General features: G+C 41.9%; 2 protein-coding genes across 5 annotated transcripts in view; both read right to left on the reverse strand.

Annotated features, from left to right (window-relative positions):
* Fam189a1 (family with sequence similarity 189 member A1) overlaps positions 1-22,993 on the reverse strand; it is a 421,960-nt gene that overhangs the window by 102,133 nt on the left and 296,834 nt on the right. Inside the window, exon 1 of one of the 4 annotated variants that reach the window (XM_031386886.1) lies at positions 13,324-13,355. The exons of the other annotated variants lie outside the window; for them this stretch is intronic. Coding sequence (XP_031242746.1) covers positions 13,324-13,338 — 15 coding nt within the window. The 5' untranslated portion in view covers positions 13,339-13,355. Of the gene's footprint in view, positions 1-13,323; positions 13,356-22,993 lie in introns of those variants that run through there. 4 annotated transcript variants of the gene reach the window in all.
* Nsmce3 (NSE3 homolog, SMC5-SMC6 complex component) lies at positions 9,768-11,127 on the reverse strand. Its single transcript, XM_031386889.1, has one exon. It carries the CDS (start codon positions 10,994-10,996, stop codon positions 10,157-10,159), a length of 840 nt encoding a protein of 279 aa, XP_031242749.1. The 5' UTR covers positions 10,997-11,127; the 3' UTR covers positions 9,768-10,156.

The raw sequence follows: 22,993 nt of genomic DNA on the forward strand, positions 1-22,993 counted from the left end.
GGCTGCTGCTGGGGCTGCTGCTGGGGCTGCTGGGGCTGTCCTCAAAAGCCTAAGGATTCAGATACCACCAAACCCCAATACTTGAGGGGCTTCTTCTTTACCTCCCATACTTTCGATTTGAGTAGAACAAGCAAGCTTATTGGTACTGAACATTGATTCAAGGGTTCCAACGTTCAACAAAAAATTACAAAGCATAGGAAGAAACAAGCAAATGATGGATATTCACAGGAGAAGTTGCCACAGAAAGCATCTAGAGACAGCTCAGACATGGAGTTTAAGTTGAAAACCTCTTAATCCTCACTGTTCTGTACGTGCTTCAGGAAACCTAGGACATGGAACTACAGGAAATCAGAGAAATGATAGCTAATATGGGCTGAGTGTCAACACAGGGGAGAACAAACAGGAAAGAGACTGAGAAGACACAGTTGAACAAAGACACAAGAAGAGTGCAGCTGCAGGCTTAAAGCCACCATAAGAATCATTGAGTGCAATGCCAGGGAGCAGAGATGAGCTGTAGATGAGGAAGGGCAAAGAGAAGAGAAGCTAAGAAACCTACAGAAAGTACCAGCCATAGGTGCAGACTACTGATGGCAGGTCTAGGGGAAGAAGGGAAAGATATAACAAACCAAACCTAAAGGTCTCATGGCTAAAATCTCCTGGTATCTGTTGAAAACATGTTTGCATTTCCCAGGAACTCCAGGCAGGAGACTCAGAGAACCACAGCTAAACACAGTATAACCAAGCTAGCAAAGGCCAACAATGCAATGAGAAGCTTTCAACAAGATGAAACTCTTTACTAAGGAAGTAAGATTAGTAACTGACTGTCCTTTAGACACCATGCAGGTGTCAGGGAGTGGGATAATACATTTACAGTTCTAAAAGAAAAAAAAACCCTGCAAACCCAGAATTATATATCCTGAAAAACTAGCCTTCAAGATCGAAGGCAAAAGCAAGACACTTCCAAATAAATAAGCTATTGCTCAAAGCAGAAAGGTATGGTTGGCAAGGAATCTCACAGGGACTCTTTACCCTGAAATGACAACCTACTAGAGACTAACTAAAGCCATACAAAGAAAAGTATTATGTCAAAAGGATAATTACATGGTTAATCTATTACTTTTCTTTTGTTTTTGTAGGTAGTGTAAAAATGCATTAAACAAGTCAATGGTCATGAAATATTAAAAGATGTGATAACGAGGGAGTGGAGTCAATAAGCATAAAGGTAACAGACACTGCCGATATTAAACTGGGACCAGATGATCAGAGGCTTAGGGTGTTGCTGAGGTTTGGATATGAGTTGTAGTCCAAAGGTTAGTGACTTGAAGCTTAGTTCTCAGAGTCAATACTGGGAAGTGATGGAAGTTTAAGAGGTGGAGCTAGGTGAGAGATGCTTGGGCCTTTGTGAACACTGACCTTGGAAGGGATTGACAAAGTTCCTCAGGAAACCCAGTTAGTTTCTTTGAAAGTGGATTGCTAAAAGAGAAGCCTAGCTCTCTGTCCCCTGGTTTCCTGTCTTTCCAGGGGATGTCTCCTCTATGCATGTGCCTCCAGGACATCACTCATTATCAGGGTTTTAGCAGAAGCTGAGCCCAGAGGGCACTTCATCTTGTACTTTTCTGCCTTCAAAATTGTCAGCAAAGTATCCAGTTTTGGAAACTTTATTATAGCCATTGAAAAATTATCAATATAAATGTTAATTATAACTTTCAAGCTTAACACTGAAAAACAATTAAAAGATATGCAGCAGGGTCTAGAGAGATGGCTCAGCAGTTAAGAGCACTGGGAGGACCTGGGTTAGGTCTGCAGCACCAAATGGTGTTTCACAACTATTTATAACTTCAATTTCAAGAGATCTAACACACTCTTCTGGCCTCTATAGGCAATGCACACATGATACACGTGGTGCAGATATGTAGGCAGAAAAAGAACCCATAAGCACAAACAAATAAACATAACTAAATAACAAATAAACAACAGGGTATTTAATAACAGATATAATAGGAAATAATACAATACACTAGGAAAATTTATCCAACCAAAATGAAATAACCATTGAAGAGAACTGAAATATAAAAAATATCAAATATATACAAAGCAAATAAGATAGTAGAAGTAATCACTTAAACCATGATAATTTAAATATTTGATTTGCAGTTAAGGATGGTATAGTATGTGTCTTTTAAAAAGAGATCTAAATTATATATTGCAAAGGAGGACTAACTTTAGGTACAAAGACACAAACATTTAAAAAAAAAAAAAACATGTTTGAAAGGACAGCACAAGAAAACAGGCCTGGCCATTAGAGAGAGAGTTAGTGAGGCTACACTAATGCCTTCAAAATGATAAAGTGTGAAAAATTGTTACAAGGACCATAAACTGTGCAGTAATGTAGCAGGGAAAAAAATCTAGTTCATAAAAATAGGCAAGTACAACATATGTATCAAAACAACTGAGTCCTCCAAATGTGAATCAAACCAAGACAGGACTGAAACTTTCATAATTTATTTTTAATGATGAAAATGTCTACATGGAATATCAATTAAGAATAAAAACCCAGAAATATTATAGGCAATGAGAACGGACAGAGATAAGGGATATCCCAACTTCAGGGACACATCCCAACCTCGGGACATATAACCTCAACAAATAAAGAAGGGTGAGATCTAGGATCTGCCTGCAGAAGGCAGGTGGTTTTCAATACACTGTGAATGACTGGGTCCATGTAAAGCAGTTTCCATCACTAACGGGAAGTAATGCCAGCAGTCAAAACAGAACCCACACATGCCAGTTAGCCATACACCCCTAAACAACCAGTAGGTCAAAGAGGAACTTAACTAGAAAAATAAGAAAAAGAAAAAGAAGAAGAAATCTTTACAATAAAAGACAGGAAAGTGAGAACCACAGCAGAGCCTGTGGAATCCAGGAAAAGCTGTGTGCAGAGAAGTTTCAGGCAGTAAATATGTCTATTCCAAAAAGAAAAGACCTATGGCAAGATTCTGACATTTCAAAGTAAAGAATTAAAAACTAAGAGAAAATGAATCACCAAAGTAGCAGGAGCAGGGAAATAATACATAGCAGATTAGAGGCAAAAAAAAAAAAAAAAAAAAAAAAAAAAAAAAAAAAAAAAAAAAAAAAAAAAAAAAAAAAGTAGATACTGGAAAACAGAACCAAAGTTGGTTCTTAGCAAATATTACCAAAATTGGCAACCTTCAGCTGAAGAAAAAGAGAAAAGGGGAAGATACACATGAATAATTCAGGCCCCACAGAAATTTTAAGGCCTTTTTATTTTAAGGTCTTTTTAATAGTATGACAGATGTGTTCATATGACATGTTCACTCCTAAGTTCAATATAAATGTGAGATTGGCAAGTTTTGAGACATAGATATTTTCCTCTTGACCAGTTCTGCAGGGGCTCCTCTGAGTCCTCTTCTCAGTAAGGCCTCATCCACGGCCCGTGAGATGTGAAAGGAACATGACAGTCTGGTAGCTCTGGACGCAGCCTTGGGATGGAACAAATTCTCCTTGGCATGAGCACTGAACAAACGCAAGGTCTCCATAGACGGCTATTTGTCCTAGCCCAGCTGGAAGACGGAACCTTGCCTCCAAGACACTGGGATATTAGCAGGAGCCCAGCTTTCTGAACAAACAGAGATGGAACTGTCACACATCAGGTCTCACTTCTGATTCTGAAATCAGCTCCCTCCTCAATGCACACTCGATCTTCCTAACTCTGCCTTCAAAATGCCCAAGTCTCCCCTGTACAAGTTCCCGACACCTCAACAATAACAGAGCGCCAATGAAAGTGTGTGCTTACTATCTTAACTGGTGTTTGGCTTCAACTTGGGCACAATGACTCAAGAATTAGAAGGGCAGTGAGAGGGCTCAGCCAGTAAAATCCTCAGCCACGCAACCCTGAAAAACCTCAGTTTGTTCCACTGAACCCAAGGAAAAGTTCAGGTTTGTAATCCCAGCACTCCTATGGAGAGATAACAAGTGAGAATGTGGACCTGAAGCTCCTCTGTGCAGAACAAATACAGAAGTAACAAGGGGGAAGCAGGGAACCAACTTCTGAAAAGCTGTCCTCTGCCTCTACATGGGTGCTTCAGCACACATGTACATATATACATATATGTGTGTGCATGCACACACTCATATGCACACATACACTGACACAATACAAACATAAACTCATATACATACACATACATACACACGCATAAATGCACAAATACACCACACAAATACACACATGACACACATTCCACATACACAGACTCACATATATGTACACACATACACACATATATACACACATACCACATACATATATATACACACCACACATATATACACTCATACAGACACCACATACACACAGTACATAGATACATACCACATAAGACATACTTCTACATATACCATAATACACATGTGAACATGTACTCACACACACACACAGCACATACACACATATAAACATGCACTCACACATACACATGGAGAGGTACTAGAAGCCTCCCTAGCACTGTAAGGATAAGGCTTGAGGATATGGATTTCTGTCGGGAAAGACATCTACATGGATGGGAAGGGAAGAACTAGACCGAGCACAGTGGGGTTGGGGTACAAATGGCACTGTAGATGTAACCTCAGTGTTGAGAACATGGTGGGCACATGGCTCCCCCAACTCTGCCACCCAGAGTGCTGGAGGCAGCACTTCACTAGGAATGAGCAAACCTAGCAACCTTGGTTCTGAACTCCAGTCTTCCAAAGGCACCAGAACTCCCAGGAGAAACAGCTACCTTTGGTTAGAGCAGGCAAAGTTCAAATAAGCTGATCTTTTTGTACTTTAAAGAAAAATAAAAGTAGTGTGAAAACATTAAACACACAAAATTCAGTTCAAAGGGCTCTTGTTGGCCAAATCAGGAGGAATTTGTGATTGTGTCTACTTGATATAACCCAAGGGTGAATACAGATATAAATAGGTAGACACACTGAAATTTAAGATTTTGGAGGAAAAGTGGTATTTTTTTATTTCAATTAAAACATATTTTTAAAAAGAATCTTTACTGAAAAAAAGTAACATTTATTTGGAGGGAGGGCATTCATATACTAGGGCACTGTGTTGAGATCAGAGAACAGCTTTCAGTAGTCAGTTTTTTCTTTCTGCAGTGTGGGTCCCAGAGATCCAACTAAGGGTCTCAGGCTCTGGTGGCAAACGCCTTTACCCACTGAACCATCTCATTAGATCCACATTGAGGTTTTGTTGAGACATATAATACCTAGGGGATTAAAAATATCTTTATATAAGTTATAAGGAAGGAAATGAAAAGTTCACAGTGACTGGAGAGGGCCATCTTAGCTTGTCTTAGCTAACTAACCAGAGTTGCAAACTGACAGTATAAAAACTGAAATTCTACATCACCCAACAGGACCCAGAAAACATAACATAGTACTGTTTCCATGATATTCCTGCCAAAGATGCATACTTCAAGTTTTATCAAGAAAACACAGTAGTCAACCTAGGCTAAGGACTAATCTAATACAAACTAGTGACTAATGGCCTAGGTTTAAGTGTCAAAATCAGAGTATCCAGAATCCACAAAGAACTCAAAAAGCTAAGAGTCAAAACAAAACTTCTGAAAAGTGAGCTAGCATCTGATCAAAGAATTCTCAAAAAAAAAAAAAAAAAAAAAAAAAAAAGACACAAAAATATCTTTAATACAAATTAAAACTACTTTGAGATTTCATTAAAGCCGGGTCAGAGTGGCTAAGATGAATAAAAAAGCTGACAGTAAATGGTGAGGAGGGCGTGGGGAAGGAAGGCCCTCATTCACTGCTGCTGAATCTGCAAACTGGTACAGCCACAATAGGAGTCAGCCTGGAGACGCCTCGGAAAACTACAAGTAGACTTGCCACCTGACCTAATGCACCACTCAGCATCCTATTCCATAGATGTCTTCTTGGCCATGGTCACTGCTCTGTGCACCATCGCTAGGAAATGGAAAGAAGCCAAATGTCCTCAGCTGGTAAACTGACAGTGCAAATGTGGAGTACAGACACTACAGAATACTATACATGCATAAAGAAAAAATGAAGGCAAACAAAGTGAGTGAGAGAGATCACTATACTGAGCAAGCTAACTCCGACCCAGAAAGTCAAACACTGCATATTTTCTCCTGTTTGTGAATCCTAACTCTGAATCTTTAGATGTGAGGATATAAACTGGAGTAGCTGCAGGTAACAGGAAAATAAAAAGGGAGGGGTGGAGGGAAGAGTGAGCTCCTAGGAAGGGGAAAATGGGAGAGGGAGGGATTAACTGGGAAGGGTGATGGAGGGCAGGGCTGAGGGAGGATGTGTGAGAAGGTCATAGGGAAACATACTATGTACTGAAGCACTATAACTACATACAATACATACATACATACATACATACATACATGCATGCATGCATCCATGTGTGCATGTGTGTGTGCACGCAGTGCCAGCCATGGGAAACTTCCCTTTGAGTTGTTGGTCAAGAGGATCAAAGAGACTCCCCAAATAATAGGCTACTGTCATTGCCCTTGGTTGCTCGGATTTGAACTAGAAGCCTTCTCCCCGAGGAGTAGCTTTTGTAGTACCCAAAGATGCTGTGAAAACAGTCAGGAGAGAAAAGCAGTTAATGATGTCATCCAGTGTGAAGCCTAGGAACCATACACCATAGCAAGATACACTCAAGGGTACAATAGTGACAGTTGCACTTGGGGATAACTAAGTTGTCTAATTGAATATAAGACCCACTCCACAGGAGGGAATTCATGGTTGGTACTATAATGCTTACCTGTGGCTGGAGAGGTCATGAACTCTTGAGAAGAACCCATTCCTGCTACTTCCTTAAACCACTGTAATTCCTAACTGCATTTTCAACACTTATCCTTAAATCCACAGACAAGCGCAACCCTCACCCCTCATCAAAGCGTCTTTCTGCAGCGGATGGAGACTTAACTGAAATCCTCACCTGTTCAGAATGCAAAGAACAGGTGAACATTGAGTACTCAACCCCTACCAACACAGCTGTAACACAATCACCACACCCAAGGCTCAGAAAAGGCATTGAAGAGGGGCAGGAAGGTTGTAAGAACCAGAGAAGCGGGATGCCTGCTGTGAGATTGTGTCCTTTATGGATGTCAAAGAAGCTGAACCTATATAATCTTAATATGACTGCCTAAACAAGATCTGAAAAATGACAACCCCAGTTGACACGCCCGTGGGGATAGGGGAAAATTCATAGGCCTCACCTCTAGATGAAGAACCGCAGGCTATTAAATGATTGCTGAGACGGAGAATTAGCCTTCTTCAGGGATGAGTCCCCTACTTGATTGTCTAATCCCAACTGGTCAGTCTAATGTTCTCAGCAGTTAAGATTTTGAAGAGGAGGGGCATAGGAAGAGTTGAAGTGGGAAGGGTAGAATAGTATTTAATAGGAAATTCTCAAAAATAAATACCGTCATAGTTAAGAATTTTCAAAATGTAGTATAAAATATAGGGCTACAGTACTGATAACTAAGATGCATTAAAGTCAAATATGACAAAACCAAATAAATGCATAGATGTATTTGCAACTGGATTTAGCAGTGAACTGATGCACAGTAGAAAGAGTTCTTGAAAATCAACAAACAAAAGCATGTTGTTTAAAATCTGATGATGAAAATGGGGAGTAAAAGGCAGGCTGATGCATAATGTCACTACATCAGGTGAGCAGATGGCACAGTGAAGTATTGGATGCACCCACATCCACCACATCCACAGTAAAAGCTGAGTGTTCACACGGGTTGCAGAGTGTGGGGAGGCTGGCAAAAACAATAACAACTGTCTAGGTGCTGGTGAGGGAGCGAATAGATATGAGCAAGAGCTACTTGGCAAGTGTCACTGATAACTGTTGGCTTCTGGCTTGAACTCCTGAGGTAGCACACATTTCCCTTATGGGAAGACATTAGGAGGCTATACTCTCCCTTCATGAAAGGAAATCAAAAGGAATGAATCAGGTCAGGCATACATTAACTTCAATGTATACATGTAACTTCAAAAATAGATGGTTAAAAACCACTGTGATAAAGGACACAGGGCCACTTATGTAAGCCATGAAAGCCCACAAAAGAAAAACATATTCTCCATGAATGTGCACATACATGTAAAGTTATAAAAACATATAATGGCATGATATGTAGTCCTGGAATCTGGTGGGAAAGCTATAAGAGTTTATCTAGCCTCTAATGTAGCACAGCATTTCCAACAAAATACCTTGACAGTTAAACTGTGAAGCTCTCAGAAAACTGGGATATCATTACTGTATCTGACAGTTCTGAGACAATGGGCACAGAGGACATCTTTTTGTTTTGTTTGTTTTTTTCGAGACAGGGTTTCTCTGTGTAGCCCTGGCTGTCCTGGAACTCACTCTGTAGACCAGGCTGGCCTCGAACTCAGAAATCCACCTGCCTCTGCCTCCCAAGTGCTGGGATTAAAGGTGTGCACCACCACCGCCTGGCTCACAGAGGACATCTTAAGAAGCACAGCACAATGAAAGCTGACTCAGGTCAGGAGCCCGTGGCAGAAGGTAATTCATACACTTACCTAAGAAGTAACCAAAAAGAGAGACTTTCCTTCATACCTCCTAAGTACCACAGACTCCTCTAGTTGGCCTCTAGCTCAGCCTGACAAAGTCACCTGTCTTTACTGCAGCCCCATGAAAGCATTTGCCTCCTCTGATGAAGAACTTGCAGCAATGCTTCTCAGAACAACGGTACTTACTGCTTGTGTCCAGTGTTTGGCCAGATACTATCAAGAACTCCAAGAAATCTGTGAACTTGCTTCCTGACTCATCTATAGCAACATAAAATTGTTGGCTCCCCCCTCCCCCCAGCACCCCAATTTACAGTTGAGACTTGAGAGGTCAAAACTCACCCCCATAGAACCAGCCTGATCTTTAGTTCAAACTGAGGTTAGGTAACTTCAAAACCATGTCTCCATGCTGTGCCACACCTCCCAAAGCCCCTTATCTTGTGGTTGCCTTTTTCACACTGGTCTGTCTGGGCTGCCCGTACCAGACAGACATCGCCCTAAGTTCCTCTAAAGAACTATTCAAACATACCAAGCAAGAAGAAAATGGGAGGAACTTCTTAGCCCCAGAACTTGTGATGGCTCTCCTAGAAATGATCTAGCATGATGTAAAGAACAAAAAAGTATTTCAAAATCAAGAGTAAAAGGTATAAAGTGACTATATTCTTTCATACCAGGGTCTTTGCTGAACTTTATATAAAGTTCCATATCTAGTCACCTTAATGGCACACTTGATAGGGGATGTGGCCCATTCTATAGAAATACAAGCTAAATTCTTATGGTGGAATAGGATCTGCACTTGAGCAGTGTGATTCCCAGTCAGGCCTGGTTAATTACCATGACACTGTTTTATAAATCCAAGACTTAACAATGATTTTTACAACTTGCTCTAATATACATACACACACTTCTGCAACACCATTGACTTTAGCTGGTATCATCGCAAAAAAACGTCTGGAATCATGATATTTCCTTATCAGCCACAATTTCTAACAGGGAAACAATAAAAATAATGGTGAACTGACTCAAAAGTATAGTATTTGTTAAACTAGAAAAAAACCTTAAGTAGAGCCCATAGGATAACAGAGTAATAATTATAAATATAAAAATGCCAGAGACTTCTTGGAACCACAAGCACTCACACTCATACAGAATATGTATTTTTAAAGCTGTGTTGACAAGAAACTAAAACAATTTTATTTTCAATTTTAAAAACTTTTATTTTCCCCCATGAACTAGTCATTAAGATAATAACTACCCTGCTTCTTTATCGTCTAGAACATCAAAGCAATTTACCTACATCATACTACAATTTCCCAGTTAGGTTTAGAAAGCTAGAAAACTCTTTATAAACAATAGACAAATGAAAAATTTCTTCCATTTCTTTATCAATGAAAATTTAAAGCTCCAAACCATAACAAAAACAACCAAACAAAAAACCCTACAACACATTCTAAAGCTCCAAGGCATTACGCCTAGAAAAATCAAGCTTCTTCCGACCCTCTTTCCCCTGTTCTTTTATACTGGATCTCCGGGGTCCCTCAGACTGCAACCCAATAGTTCAAGAGGATGCGGCTGGGGCACTAGCAGATGCAGGTCTGGCCCTATTCTCCTCATCTGCCAAAGCCTCACAGTATTGTGCCGGCCAGTCTTTGGGGTCCTGATTATGGATTTTGGCCACAAACTTAAGAACTTTCATCTTGCTGGTTTCCAGGTTGGTTCGCGGGCCCCACTGTAATTCATAGTCCACAGGATCGGTGTGGGGTATCCTCCGGTACTCCAAGTAGCGCTGCCGCACAAAGTCTTCCGTAATGAGTTTCTTTGGGTCGCCAAAAATTAAATGCTTCTTAGTGGGATACACTCCGAGCCGTCGCAGAAAGTCCCAGACCTCAGTCTCGGTGATGGTGTTGCCTTTCATGAAGATAAGCCCCAGGACTATCATAAGCAGGCCCGAGGTAGGGGTACCCTGATCGCCCCTCACCTCAGCATCCTCCTCCACCGGCTCCAGCATGTTGATGAGGATGTAGGTGTGGCTCTTGGGCTCCAGCTCCACCAGCTTGTACCCGAACACGTATTGCAGGCGCTCGGTGGCCAGCTTCAGAAGGTTGGGGTACACGTCCCGGTAGTCGCCCACCACGTGCTTCAGGATGTCCGTACGCTTGATCGGGATCTTCTTCTGGTCCTTGATCAGCAGGAACTGCACCAGCTCCGCAACCTTCAGCTCCAGCTGCTTCTGGGTGCGCGGCCCCACAACGGGGGGCGACAGGGAAGCGCGGGAGCCCTGAGAGGCGCCGCCCGCACCGCGAGACGTGCTGGGTACTTCCTCGCCAGCGCCTCCCCAGTCGCGCTCCTGATCAGCCTGTGTGCTGGGCCGGCCGCGGCCCCTCGGCTTCTGCAGCATGTCACAGGTCGGCAGAGAGCAGGCCACGTTCAGGAGCGGTAACCGCCAGGAGACTCAGCCGAGCGCGCCAGAGAGGATCTAGGAGAAGTTGCGGCGCGCGCGCGTGACGTCACGTCGCCGGCGGGCTGCGTCCAGGAGGCGGAGCTATACGACTGGGAGCCAGCCTGCGGGGCGGGGCATCTCCATGGCTAGGGCGCATGCGGAAGGCCTTGGCGGCGGCTGTTCCCCACTGAGCTCTAGCTCCAGTTTTGGTTTGGTTTGGTTTTTCGCAACAGGGTTTCTCTATGTAGCCCTGACTGTCCTGGAACTCACTCTGGCCTCGAACTCAGAAATCAGCTTGCCTCTGCCTCCCAAGTCCTGGGATTAAAGGCGTGCACTACCACTAGCCCCAATTTTTGAGAATAGAATGGAGTTTATGAGCTCATATAAATAGAAAACAAGAACCAAAACTCGGCAAGTGTGCGGTTGAATTCTAGGGCACACCGGTTTAGACACGTCTTATAGCTTTTCCGTAGTTTTTAAGTTACAAAGTTTGTATATGGAGCACAAAGGATAAATATGTGGAGTGGAAAAATAAAGGAGAGGAAGAGAAGACCTGGGAAGTCAAGAAAAAAGTGTTGATCTGTGCACCAAATGCAGACATGAAGGACCAGGGGGACCCCGCATTGGCATCTTTCCTTGGCAGAGTTCATATCCACCTGGCTAGTTAAGATCTGTACAATCCTTTGGAGTCTATAAGGGAAGTTATTCTCAAAAGTAAGATTTCTCCTGCTATTTTCAGGCTCACATTCTCTTCATTAAATTTCAGTTAAATGACCATGAGAAACCACATAAGCACTGCCGATAATATGTCTTAACTTGGTAATGTGGGCTGACCTTTTGGTAGACATGTTTGCGAAAACTGCCTTGGACCCACATCCACAATTTTAGCAGAAACATGTTAGAGGAATGCTAACCCCAGAGGCACTTGCTCTCTCAAGAGATTACCATTTAATTTAGGTTACCAATGATTGGGAGTAGCAATAATGTAAATTTCTTAATTCTCTTTCTTAATATATAAGCTTTAAAACCTCAATAAGAAAGAGAAGAGCTATCATCCTTTACAATTTGTGATGTGTGAGGTTTGTAGATAGTTTAAACTGTGCAACTCTAATAGACAAAATGAGTCATTTCATTAACTCAAACCATCAGCAGTCTGTTGCTATTACTGCTGCAGATCTCAGCAAATGGGTTTCTTCTCCATTTACTGACAAAGGAACTGAAATTTCCTCTGTCGTTTTTAAAGCTACCAAGAAAATAGGTAAACTATTCAAAGAACAAACTCAAATTGATTTCCTCCTTAATGCAAATATATTCAGAGGAAAGCAATTCAGATCACATTATTTGAATAATAACACCAAAACATGGCCTTATTAAAATTTCATTAAATGTAAGCAGCATAAAATTTTTGTTTATAATTCAATATGAAAATGCATTCTGATAATGGGAGTTGCAATGCTAATATAAAATCCCATTCCATGTGTGATTCAAGTGTTCTGAAATCTAGTGAGCTTTGAGCAGTAACTTTCTATTCCACACAGGGTCCACAAAGACATCTTCAAAGGTTGGTCTCAATGACAGAGGTGGCAACAGTTTGAATGTGTCCTTTAAAGCTTGCACGTTAGAAATGTAATCCCCCAAATGGAGAGGGCTGTGTCCTCACGAGTGAATGAATGCCATGGTCTCTGTAATGAGTTTGCCATTGTACTCTCTACTGGTCTCATGACACAGTGATGCTCAACAGATCTGGTACCTGGCCCTTACTGCACCCCCCAACCCCCCCAACCCCCCCAACCCCCGTTCAGAGCCACGAGTGAAAGACAATTCTGCTATTTCCAGTTTACTCACTCTATGCATTATTTTACAGCAACACAAAATGGACCAAGACCAACTAAATAAAACAAAGCATCATGACACTCTTCCATTCATCTGCTTTAGTTTCCCTGCACATTGAAATCTGTATTTAAGTTCATCGAAGCCTCCTGCGATCTAAAAAATCTGCAAAAAGGTCCCTCCAGAAGGATCAGTTATGCCTTGAGCCAAACAATTTCAGCAGCCAAGAGATAAGAGAGAAATGGAAAATAAGATGAGAACTGCTGTCAGCCATCAGGCTGGGTTTCAGTATTTTCTGTGTTAATTTCTTCACAGAGCACCACGCAACTCCAGCAGCTAGGCTAGCACCCAAGACTAGAAACCACAGCATCTTTTAGCAGCACACCCACACAGACAGCAGATGATCCTGACTCAAAACACATGAAGAAAGATACCAGTCTTAAGTTTCAAAACACCTTTCTCCACACCATCCAGGATGCAGATGAGAAAACGCAGGCACAGAATGATGTGATTAAAACAACGTAGGTTGCAATGAGAAGGTTGCCCAGACCCCACATTCTACTTCAAATAGACAATGGAAACTATGAAGTCATAACACTGATGGTGGCAGATGGCAACAGTTAGTGCCTCTACAAAGATAATTGTAAATACTGCCTCTTCAGCCCCACAACAACCCTGTGGGGCATGTTGATTTATTACTTTCATTCATGGAAAAAGATAGGTGAAACACAGACAAGGTGACCTTGAAGAAGTAAAGCTTTGGCCTCAGGGAATCTAGATTACAATTCTGGAAAAGCTAACCACACTCCAAATTTCAGCTTCCAGACCAACAACAATCTGAAAGAAAGGAATCCGGAATTTAAAGAATTAGCTAGGATTTGTTTGCTCAGGACCTAGCCCAGGGTCTGGTAGGGTGCTTGGTTACTGTTAGTTTCTTTTCAGGGGGTTATGTTAACGAAAATATCTGAAGATGATGCAAAGTTGTATGTGTGTAAAGGAATAAATACAGCCTATCTTTCTTAGGGTCCTAGCTGGGTGGCAGAATTAAATTTATGAGGTAACTTTTAAATTTAATTTGTTTTTTTTTTCAGTCCTGAGGCTCAAATCTGGGGCCTCACATACATTAAGCAAATGTTCTACCACTGACTGAGCTATGCCCATGAGACAGATTAATTAGATAAACACATACACCTTTAGTCCAAGTGTTATGGGACACTGTTTTAAAAAAAAAAAAAAATTTTAAAAAATAACAAAACAAAGTTTCAAAGAAGCTGCAAGACCTAGGTGCTTTCGTATTTGAACAAAGAGAGGTAATTGTGGAAATTAACTAAATTATGTGGGAAGGCTAAAGGACAGTATCAGAAGAGGCTGCTCGCCTCTGACCTCTTGGCCAGGACTCAGCAATGTCTCCTTTCTCTGGCTGTGGGCAGGCAGCTTGCGCTTGAAAGTCTGTATCTCCTGTTTTCAAAGGAAGAGAAGGAGCTAAGGCTGCCCTTCTCACATCTGCTGTTTTTCAAGTGCTTTAGTTCGAAGTAATCCTTATGCCAAAGTGGTATATTCTGGGTGGCATATTCTGCTACCTAGCACTAGAAAGATGTTCATCTCAGTGGAGCACATGCACATATAAAAATCAGGAAAAGGTCAGAAAGAAATATATAGACATCGCTGTGCCATTAAGGCTGTATGCTCTGGAAAATAAGAAAGTTGATTTTTATTGTTGTTTAGAAGATAAATGAAAATCATCTCCTTGGTGAAGCCTCACTCCGCAGTGACATAATGCTCTGCCGGTTATGAGGCTCAAATTTCCAGTAAATCCAATGTGATTGGAATATGGCAAGTGCGACTTTCGGTAGAAACCTCGGAGTCAAGGAGGTAAATGACCAAAACAGAAAAGAAATGTGCAAATGCTTTGTGTGGATGACCTTTCTGAATGTATCGTCAGACCCCAAAAGGAGGAAAAATAGAAATTCTTTGAGGGGAACCCCAGACTATCAAAGGCACCGAGCAAAGCTCCACAGAGCTCGTTCCATTTCTCTAAGTAATTAAATGCTTTCTTCTATCTCCTTGGCAGCAGATGCCTGCCAGCAAGCTCTAATCATCTATATTATCTACTAGGGGCTGCTCTTCATTCACTGATATTTCTTGTTGAAGCAGAAAACGATTTTAAGTCCTCTAATAGCAATGCAGTGCTAAAAGCAGGTGAGGACCTTTTGGGAAGAAAAAGGGATAATCAAAGCATGCGGCTAGCATGCATGAACAGTTTCCCTACCTTTTCTTGTGCAGCAAGCATGCGAAGTTGAGGCACAAATACTGATTTTGGTGCTACAAAACAACGGCAACCAAGATGCTTTAAAGGATTCAGTGAAGTTCTTTGTGTCCGCTCACTGTTTACTCATAAAACCCATGTCTACCCATCCCTAACAAAGGTCCTCCAGATTGGACCACGTGCATAGAACATTTTGTTCCTCGTAAAAGTTGATCAAGCCTAGCAGAGCTTCCCTTGGCTGGGGAAGGGTGTGGCTGATGAGACAGTGGCTTGCTAGTACAACAGCCACTCGGCACAAAGCCTCTTATTAAACTCTCTTTTCAAGAAACAGAAAGTACACAGTTACCAAGGGCCCTGATGAAAACCATTAAGGTGTACTGAATTATGATCGTATAAGGTCTCAAGGAGGAATAAGACTTGATCTGTTTGCTTGGTTTCTTCCTCCCACTGCATTTTTTTTCCCTTTAGAAATTGCTTCTTCCACCTCTAGGAGACCTTGATCCTACTCTTTCCATTGTTGCTGCATATGATTTGTGCCGGGTACAGTAATTGTGCCATCTAGCCAGCATCTGACAAGAGGGGCCCACACAGGTCCTCTTTCCTGCATTATCAAGATGAAGGGTAACACACAGCTAGCTGTTATTACTGTGGTTTGCACAAAAAAACAACCAAACAAACAAAAAACCAAAAACAAACAAAAAACCTTCCCTCATGGTGATGCCAACTCAAAAGAAACCTCCAGCAATGGAGAAATAATTCAAATCCTGCCATCTGAATCCCTGTATCCTGAATTCCAGGTTAGACTCCTGCGGATAACTGAACACGGGGGCATCTTTCACTAATCTCCTTTGTGTTGCTTTCTGACATTTGAAACTAAGCTAAGTCTGCAGGTAAACCAAGTATTCAGGGGAAAGGGAATGTAAGGGGGGAGGCTCTGGTGCACAGGAACGAGGGTAGGGAAGGTAGTATCTCCTCTGAAGACATTGTAATGCCATGGGAAGACAACTGAAAACAATCTGACATAGTATTCTGTGGCAGGGAAATTTGCTTATTAGTTTACTTGTTGGAAATACAGATGGAGAAGCCAAGCCATGAGGGCCACACTTTTGCATACAGATATATGTATGTACATTCTGGCCATTTACCCCTGGAGTTTCAGACAGCTTGGAGCACACAGCCATATGTCATTTAATGATAGAATATTGCTAGGTGATTCTGTCACTGGGTAAACACAGAGTATATTTATATAAACTAAGATGGTCACAAAGGAACCAGGCAACTTAATTTTTTTAAAAAAATAATTTATTTATTTATTTATTTACACTCCATATTTTATCCCCACACCCTGGCCACCCTCTGACTATTCCACACCCCATACCTCTTCCCTACCCCCTGTCTCTACATGGATGTCCCCACCCCCCACCCCACCTGACCTCTAAACTTCCTGATGCCTCCAGTCTCTTGAGGGTTAGGTGTATCATCTCTGAATGAACACAGACTCAGCAGTCCTCTACTGGATGTGTGTTGGGGGCTTCATATCAGCTAGTGTATGCTGCCTGGTTGGTGGTCCAGTGTAGGAGAGGTCTCGGGGGTCCAGGTTAATTGAGACTGCTGGTCCTCCTACAGGATTGCCCTTCTCCTCAGGTTCTTTCAGCCTTCCCTAATTCAACCAGGAAACTTAATCTTAGAGGATGGCCATTGCATGTAAGGTCCATGGCTGACTGAAATGTTATATTGTATGAGGTGTGGCCCTGCTTTAACACATCTGCTACTCTAGACTGTCCATGTTATTTAACCCAAAGCATGTTTCCATAGTTCTCTCCATGTAAGAAACAGGCCCTCATTCTTTGAAACTACACCTAGGTGGGCAGTTAACTACATTCAAAAAGCCAGGGCACCAAAGAGAGCAGAGAAGGCCAACAATGCAGATCGTTTTTACAAAAGCCATCCACATTGGGATGGGAAATAAAAGTCGGTAGGAAGAAATAATTAAAATGTTAGAAAAATTAAAGAATCCAAATATCACATTATTCCTCATAAATATGACACCATCAGCGAAAATATAAAAAAGTAATGATAATATTCAAGGCAGCCAGGAAGGTCCATGTATGCATGATTGAGGGAGATCACCACAGACAGAAGCTGATGGGCTGTGGAATCCTGGAGCATGGTAAGTTTACCCAGCCCATGTCTCTAGTCCTTCTCCTTTCTGGCTCTCTCCCTCTGACCAATAAGCTAAATGGCAGGCTTTCAGGGCTAGCATGAGATAAGCAGGGGCCACGGGTTCTCCAAGATCTGCAGAGGCAGGGACAAGTGGAAACATCTTCTTTCCCAAGAAGTTGGGTGCTGACTGTTAAACTAACGAACCACTTTCCAAGGTCAGGGGAGACCCAGGAATATGGTGCAAGACTAGCAGATGCTTAGGTCTCTATTCTGAGAACTACTGTCCTCCATGCCTAGGGTTAGATTATTAACAGCCCTCAGGGGAAACTTAATGGTCAAATGAAAATATACCAGGCCTTGAGGTTGGGAAAGTCTTGGGCTCCAAGAAGCTTCTCTATGAGGTTATTATAGACTCTGCCAGAAACCCCTAGGTTTTCATTACCTGGCAGTCTAACAGTTTTCTAGTGATTCCCAGCCATGTGCTCTAAAAAAACAAAAGGAAGAAGCACAGCATCCTTGCATATGTGGCTGAAGTGAACTTCACCATTACAGGTGGTCTGAGAACCTGAGTGAGTAACCGGGAAACTGGTAAATCTTCAGCCACCATGACCAACCTCTGATCTCATCAGAGAGAACACCCAAATAATAAATCCATGAATGGAAGTAGGACATCACTACTGACCCAACAGAAATGATTTATAAGGAAATGCTAAGAGCCATGCAATGCACCAATAACACTGCTTTAACCAAGGCTCCTAATGTAGTATTACACAGCCGAGCTCTGTCACGGGCTTGTCTGTGTTCTTCATAGTGCCCTAGACTATAACTGTATTTGGAGGTATTTTTTAACATAAATATACTAAGTTATAGTGGGACATTTAGGATGAGGACCTAAACCAGTAGGACAGGTGCCTTTATCAAAGTAGATCAATAATCTACATGCATAAAAGAAAAATCCCTAAGATGATGTCATAGTGGAGAGTGGCCATTTTACATGCTAAGAACTGAAGAGATAAGGAGACGTCAAACCTTCATCTTGTATTTGCGGCCTCCAGATCTATGAGAAAGATTTCTATGGTGTAAGCCACCAGTCTGCAGTATTCTGTTACAGTAGCTATAACCAACTAATGCACATACATATAGAGACAGATATCAGAATCGAGAGTTCAGAAATAATTCCACACATCTATGATTAATTTTCAGGAGAGGCTAAATGATTCAATAGATCAACAGCCAATGATACTGGCCATCTGGGACAGTACAAAGCAAAGAGTGAATTTTGATCTTGACCTTACACCATGCACAAAGCAACGCAAAATGAGTCACACAGCAATAGTGAGAGCCAGCACTATAGAACTAAAGAATGAAACACAAAAGTACATTTGTGTGAACTTTGGCATAGTGGCCTTTTATATTCAAGACCAAAAGTAGACTTGTTAAATAAGAAAACTTAGAAGGCTGGGCCTGGTGGTGCAGGGCTATAAGCCCAGTTACCTGGAGTGTAACTCATCAACGGAATGTGATGTGGACAGATGAAAATATCAGGAAATTAGACAATGCTGCAATAACTGTAAATATGCTGAGAGAACTCTAAAGCAGTACTTTCAATGGGCATATTTTATGGTGTATTCATTGGGACTCCCTAAACTCAACTTTAAAAAACAACTTCTACTAAGTGTAGTGAGATGAAATGGGATAACAAACAAGCATTAAGACCACCCAGCGGATCAAGTCATGTGCCAAGACTTTCTGCATTAACAACAATGAAAAAACATTTTGAATTATAAAATCAATCAAAATCCAACAAAGGAGAGTCTCCTGTGGAAATAATGATTTCAGTCACAATCAGGAAGCATGCTTATTTGCATCTTAGATTAAATCTAAAATGGGCATCTTTAAAATATGCTGCACAGTTTAGGAAAGGTGAGTTTATCAGAGCTCTTGCCACCAACTTCCCATGGGTCCAGGAAGAAAATATCAAACTGGTTAGGGCTCAGGCTTTCCCTACAGAAAGAAGGGCCTGGGCAGGTAATATACTTCAGGTCTAAAGTATAGCAGTCTATGAAAGAATTCAAAACAAAACTCAACAAAAAGAAACATACACAAGTATTAGGAGAAAATTAAAAGCCATTCTAAAAGTTAACACATAAAAGTATTTATGGGTGTGTGGGTGGGTGAGAGGGAGAGAGAGAGAAATAGAGAGAGAGAGATTGATTTATGTTTATTATGTGTATGTAGGTGATGTAGATGTCTGTGAAGGGTTAAGTACCCTGTAACAGACAACTGCAAATTTGTTTGGGAACCAAACCTGGGTCCTCTGCAGGGGCATCAGGTGCTCTTAAGCCATGATGCACCTCTCCAGCCCCAGCAGTTAACCATTCTTAAATGAACATCTATTTCCTTACTTCTCGGGTGAGTCACTGGCAGCCGCTGGTGAGACACAATGAATTGCCTATCTTGACTCTGTCTTCATCTATGCAACATAACAAGGTGACTTCTGGAACAAAGAGATGCTTCCATGTAGAACTACTCTGGAGTCAGACTTCAAGGATAGTGACATCCCTTGTGAAATGGAAATGGGAGCTTTGGCTGCCACCTGCCACCCTCCCTCCCCTCCCCCACCTCTCTCCCTTCCCTCTCTGTATTTAACTCATCATCTATGGAAGAGTCTGGGTCCCTTTCTTGACACAGGTGGAGGCAGAAGTTGTCCTTCCTCACAATTTAGACTGTTAAAATTAGCTGTGTTAAAGCATGAATCTTGTGCATAGTGTCCTTAAAAAGACAGGGGACGGGGGTTGCTTTAGGGAGAAGCTACTGAGAGCCTGCCATTACTGGATCCTGTGCTTCCTCTGACCTGGGCAATTTGGTTATATCATATCTAGCCATAAGCCTTCATATTCATCTTCCTCTCTGTTTTGCCCCTTTAACCTTTATTTTTCCTTTTAACCCCAACCTCTGTCTTCACTGAAATTCATGTGAGCAACTTGTAGCTTTCCCCATGAGCCAATTTTGCTTACTACCTACAGAGAGCAAGACCCTGCCTCAATAGCCCAGTAAATATAACCCAATCCAGAATAATCTGAAATTTTTAAAGTAAATTAACATCTGTGAACATTTGTGGAAGATATGCTTATGAAACATGATTTAAAACTAAATTCTTTCCCTTGTGTTTTATAGGCATGTTTTTAAATTCCACACACAGCGCTGAAGAGACCTCTACTGTAGTTAAAAACAAAACAAAACAAAAAACCAGCTGTTCAAGTAGAATGGATTAAGCAAGCCACACTTAGAATTATATACACATCTGCTGCTCATCTGGCCCAAACCTTCATAGGTTTTACGTATCCCAATACCATCTGTCAGAGTTTGACTCTTGAATGCCCCCAAAGACCTGTATGTTAAAGACGCATTTCTCAGATCATTCTGTGAAAGAAAGGTGGTAAAACCATTCAATCCCAACAAGGGGGTATAATTGAAAGAAGTCAGGTTTACAGGGGTGGGGCCGGGTGGGTGAGAGCATTGCCTTTAGAAAAGATACTCTGACCTTGGCCACTCCTGCTTCTCTGCTTCCTGATTACCATGAGAAAAGAAATGTCCTCAGTAGTGCACTTTCTCAGGATGTCTTGCCATAGGCCCAAAGGCAACCGAGCCAAGCAACCTCAGAGCAAAACCCTGAAACCATGAAAACCAAAATAAAGCACCTTCCCTCTGCATCTTTTTAAAACCGGAGGTACCATAGCAGAAAGTGGACTAACACTCCATCTCTTCACTGAACTGTGCTCCTCCACTTTGATGGATCTTAGTGTCGATTGTTTCCTAACAATGCCTACTGAGAACAGTGATGGTGGAGAAGCCTGTCCACTTAGCTGGCCGCCCAGGTTTCTGTCTGGAAGCTGCCCATTTGGCAGCTCACAATGCACTTTCTATAAATTAATAATAGTAACAACAAAGGTTACTCCTTTGCTTAACATAGACTAACAAATCTAACACTGTCTCCCTGAGATGATCTGCAAACCGTACATCCGCCCAAATGTGTCTTCACTGGAGGCAACTAGCTTCAGGAATATTGTGCTTGGAGCCAGAGCAGCCCAGACCTTTCCCAGGAATATCTGGTTTCCAATGGGCAGAACAACAAGGTCATACAGAACTGTGTAAAGTCTCTGCTTTTCTTAGAATGAAAACTTCAATCCAGAAAAGTTGGTGCCCAAACTCCTCATCTTTATCTTGATGCACTTAAACTTCACAGCGCAACCCCTGGGGCAGGTGTGGAGATGAAACTGAGATACCTCTGGGCAGGTGGGTCACTTCTACCACAGAATCAAAAGGCCTATCCCTAATCCCCTGCCAATGTGTAGGTCATATGCAGCCTAGCAATCTCACTCAGTAGCAAAGCTGACTGGCTCATCTGTTATAATGTCAAGTGGGCAATGGCTAGAAACCCAGCATAAAAGGGAACCTTACTTTCTCCCCAGTTGCTACATGCGCATGCATGTCATGATTTCTATTTTTAGTTAGTGCATATTAACTACGCAAGACAATGAGTTTTGTTTCTAACGCTGTCCTATACCTATCAATTGTTCTCTGATCTTGTTTGCTCCTCTAGCCTCCTCTCTTATCGCTCTCTTGCACGGCTCCCTCCTGCTAGCATCCAGACAAATTAGGGGACTGCATTGTTAGCTTTGGGGAACAGAAGAGCTCTAGAAAGTCCAGATACTGCTCTTGATCTATATGAAGCTGTCAAAAGCCTTGAGAAGAAAAGAATAAAGAAAGCCAGAGAGAGAGGGGGAGGGAGAGTTAGAGAAAAAGAGAGAGAGAGAGAGAGAGAGACAGACAGACAGACAGACAGACAGACAGACATTTCAGGGAATAAAACACACATAAGCTCATTAAGACAAAACAAGGTACAAAGCTCAGGTAAGAAAGAGGCAGGAAATGGAAAAGAGAAGAGAGTTCCTGTAACACCAGGAAAAAAAACAAAGATGGCAAAGGACAAACACACATGAGCACCTCTGTTGAGAAAGTAAGGCGAGGGACAGCTCTTTGGATGAGGCTCACATGAGCCTGCCTCATGGCTCTGCCTTAGCTGGCCTGGCTATAGCCAGGCCCTCATCAGTCAGGGAACCACCCTTGGGAGGATAACTGCATGAAAAGAGCAGTATCTGGACTTTCTGGAGCTTTGGTGCCCCCTGAAGCTGGCATCACAGTCCCCTAATTTGGCTGGATGCACCAAGACTCTTGCTTTTTTTTTTTTTTTTTGAGATCTTATTAATCCCACAAGCTTGAACGATATGGTGTGGGAAAAGCAAACAGCAACTAATTAGCTGCTTCCTTGAATCCAGCCAATCACTAGGCACATGCCAATGACTTTTTCTCTGATGGCCCGATTGTCTATAATTATCTAAGTGGTCCACACTGTTCATGCATCTTTCCCCCTAGCATATTTACCTCTAAGCAAATTACCTAATTCAATGTGGTTATTATTCTGGACATTTAAGAGCCGTGCACTGGGAAATTTCACATAGTAATTAATTAATGTGGCTACATCTGTTATGCTAATTCTTCATGTCTAAGTGTGATTATTAGATGCAGCTTACAAAATTCAGCACGACTCACTGATACTTAATATCAACAGCCACCCACATTCTTACTTGATGAACCTTCCTCAAGGATGATATTTCTAAATTTATAAACAAATT

Source organism: Mastomys coucha, unplaced genomic scaffold (assembly GCF_008632895.1).
Source record: "Mastomys coucha isolate ucsf_1 unplaced genomic scaffold, UCSF_Mcou_1 pScaffold21, whole genome shotgun sequence".
Classification (NCBI taxonomy): domain Eukaryota; kingdom Metazoa; phylum Chordata; class Mammalia; order Rodentia; family Muridae; genus Mastomys; species Mastomys coucha.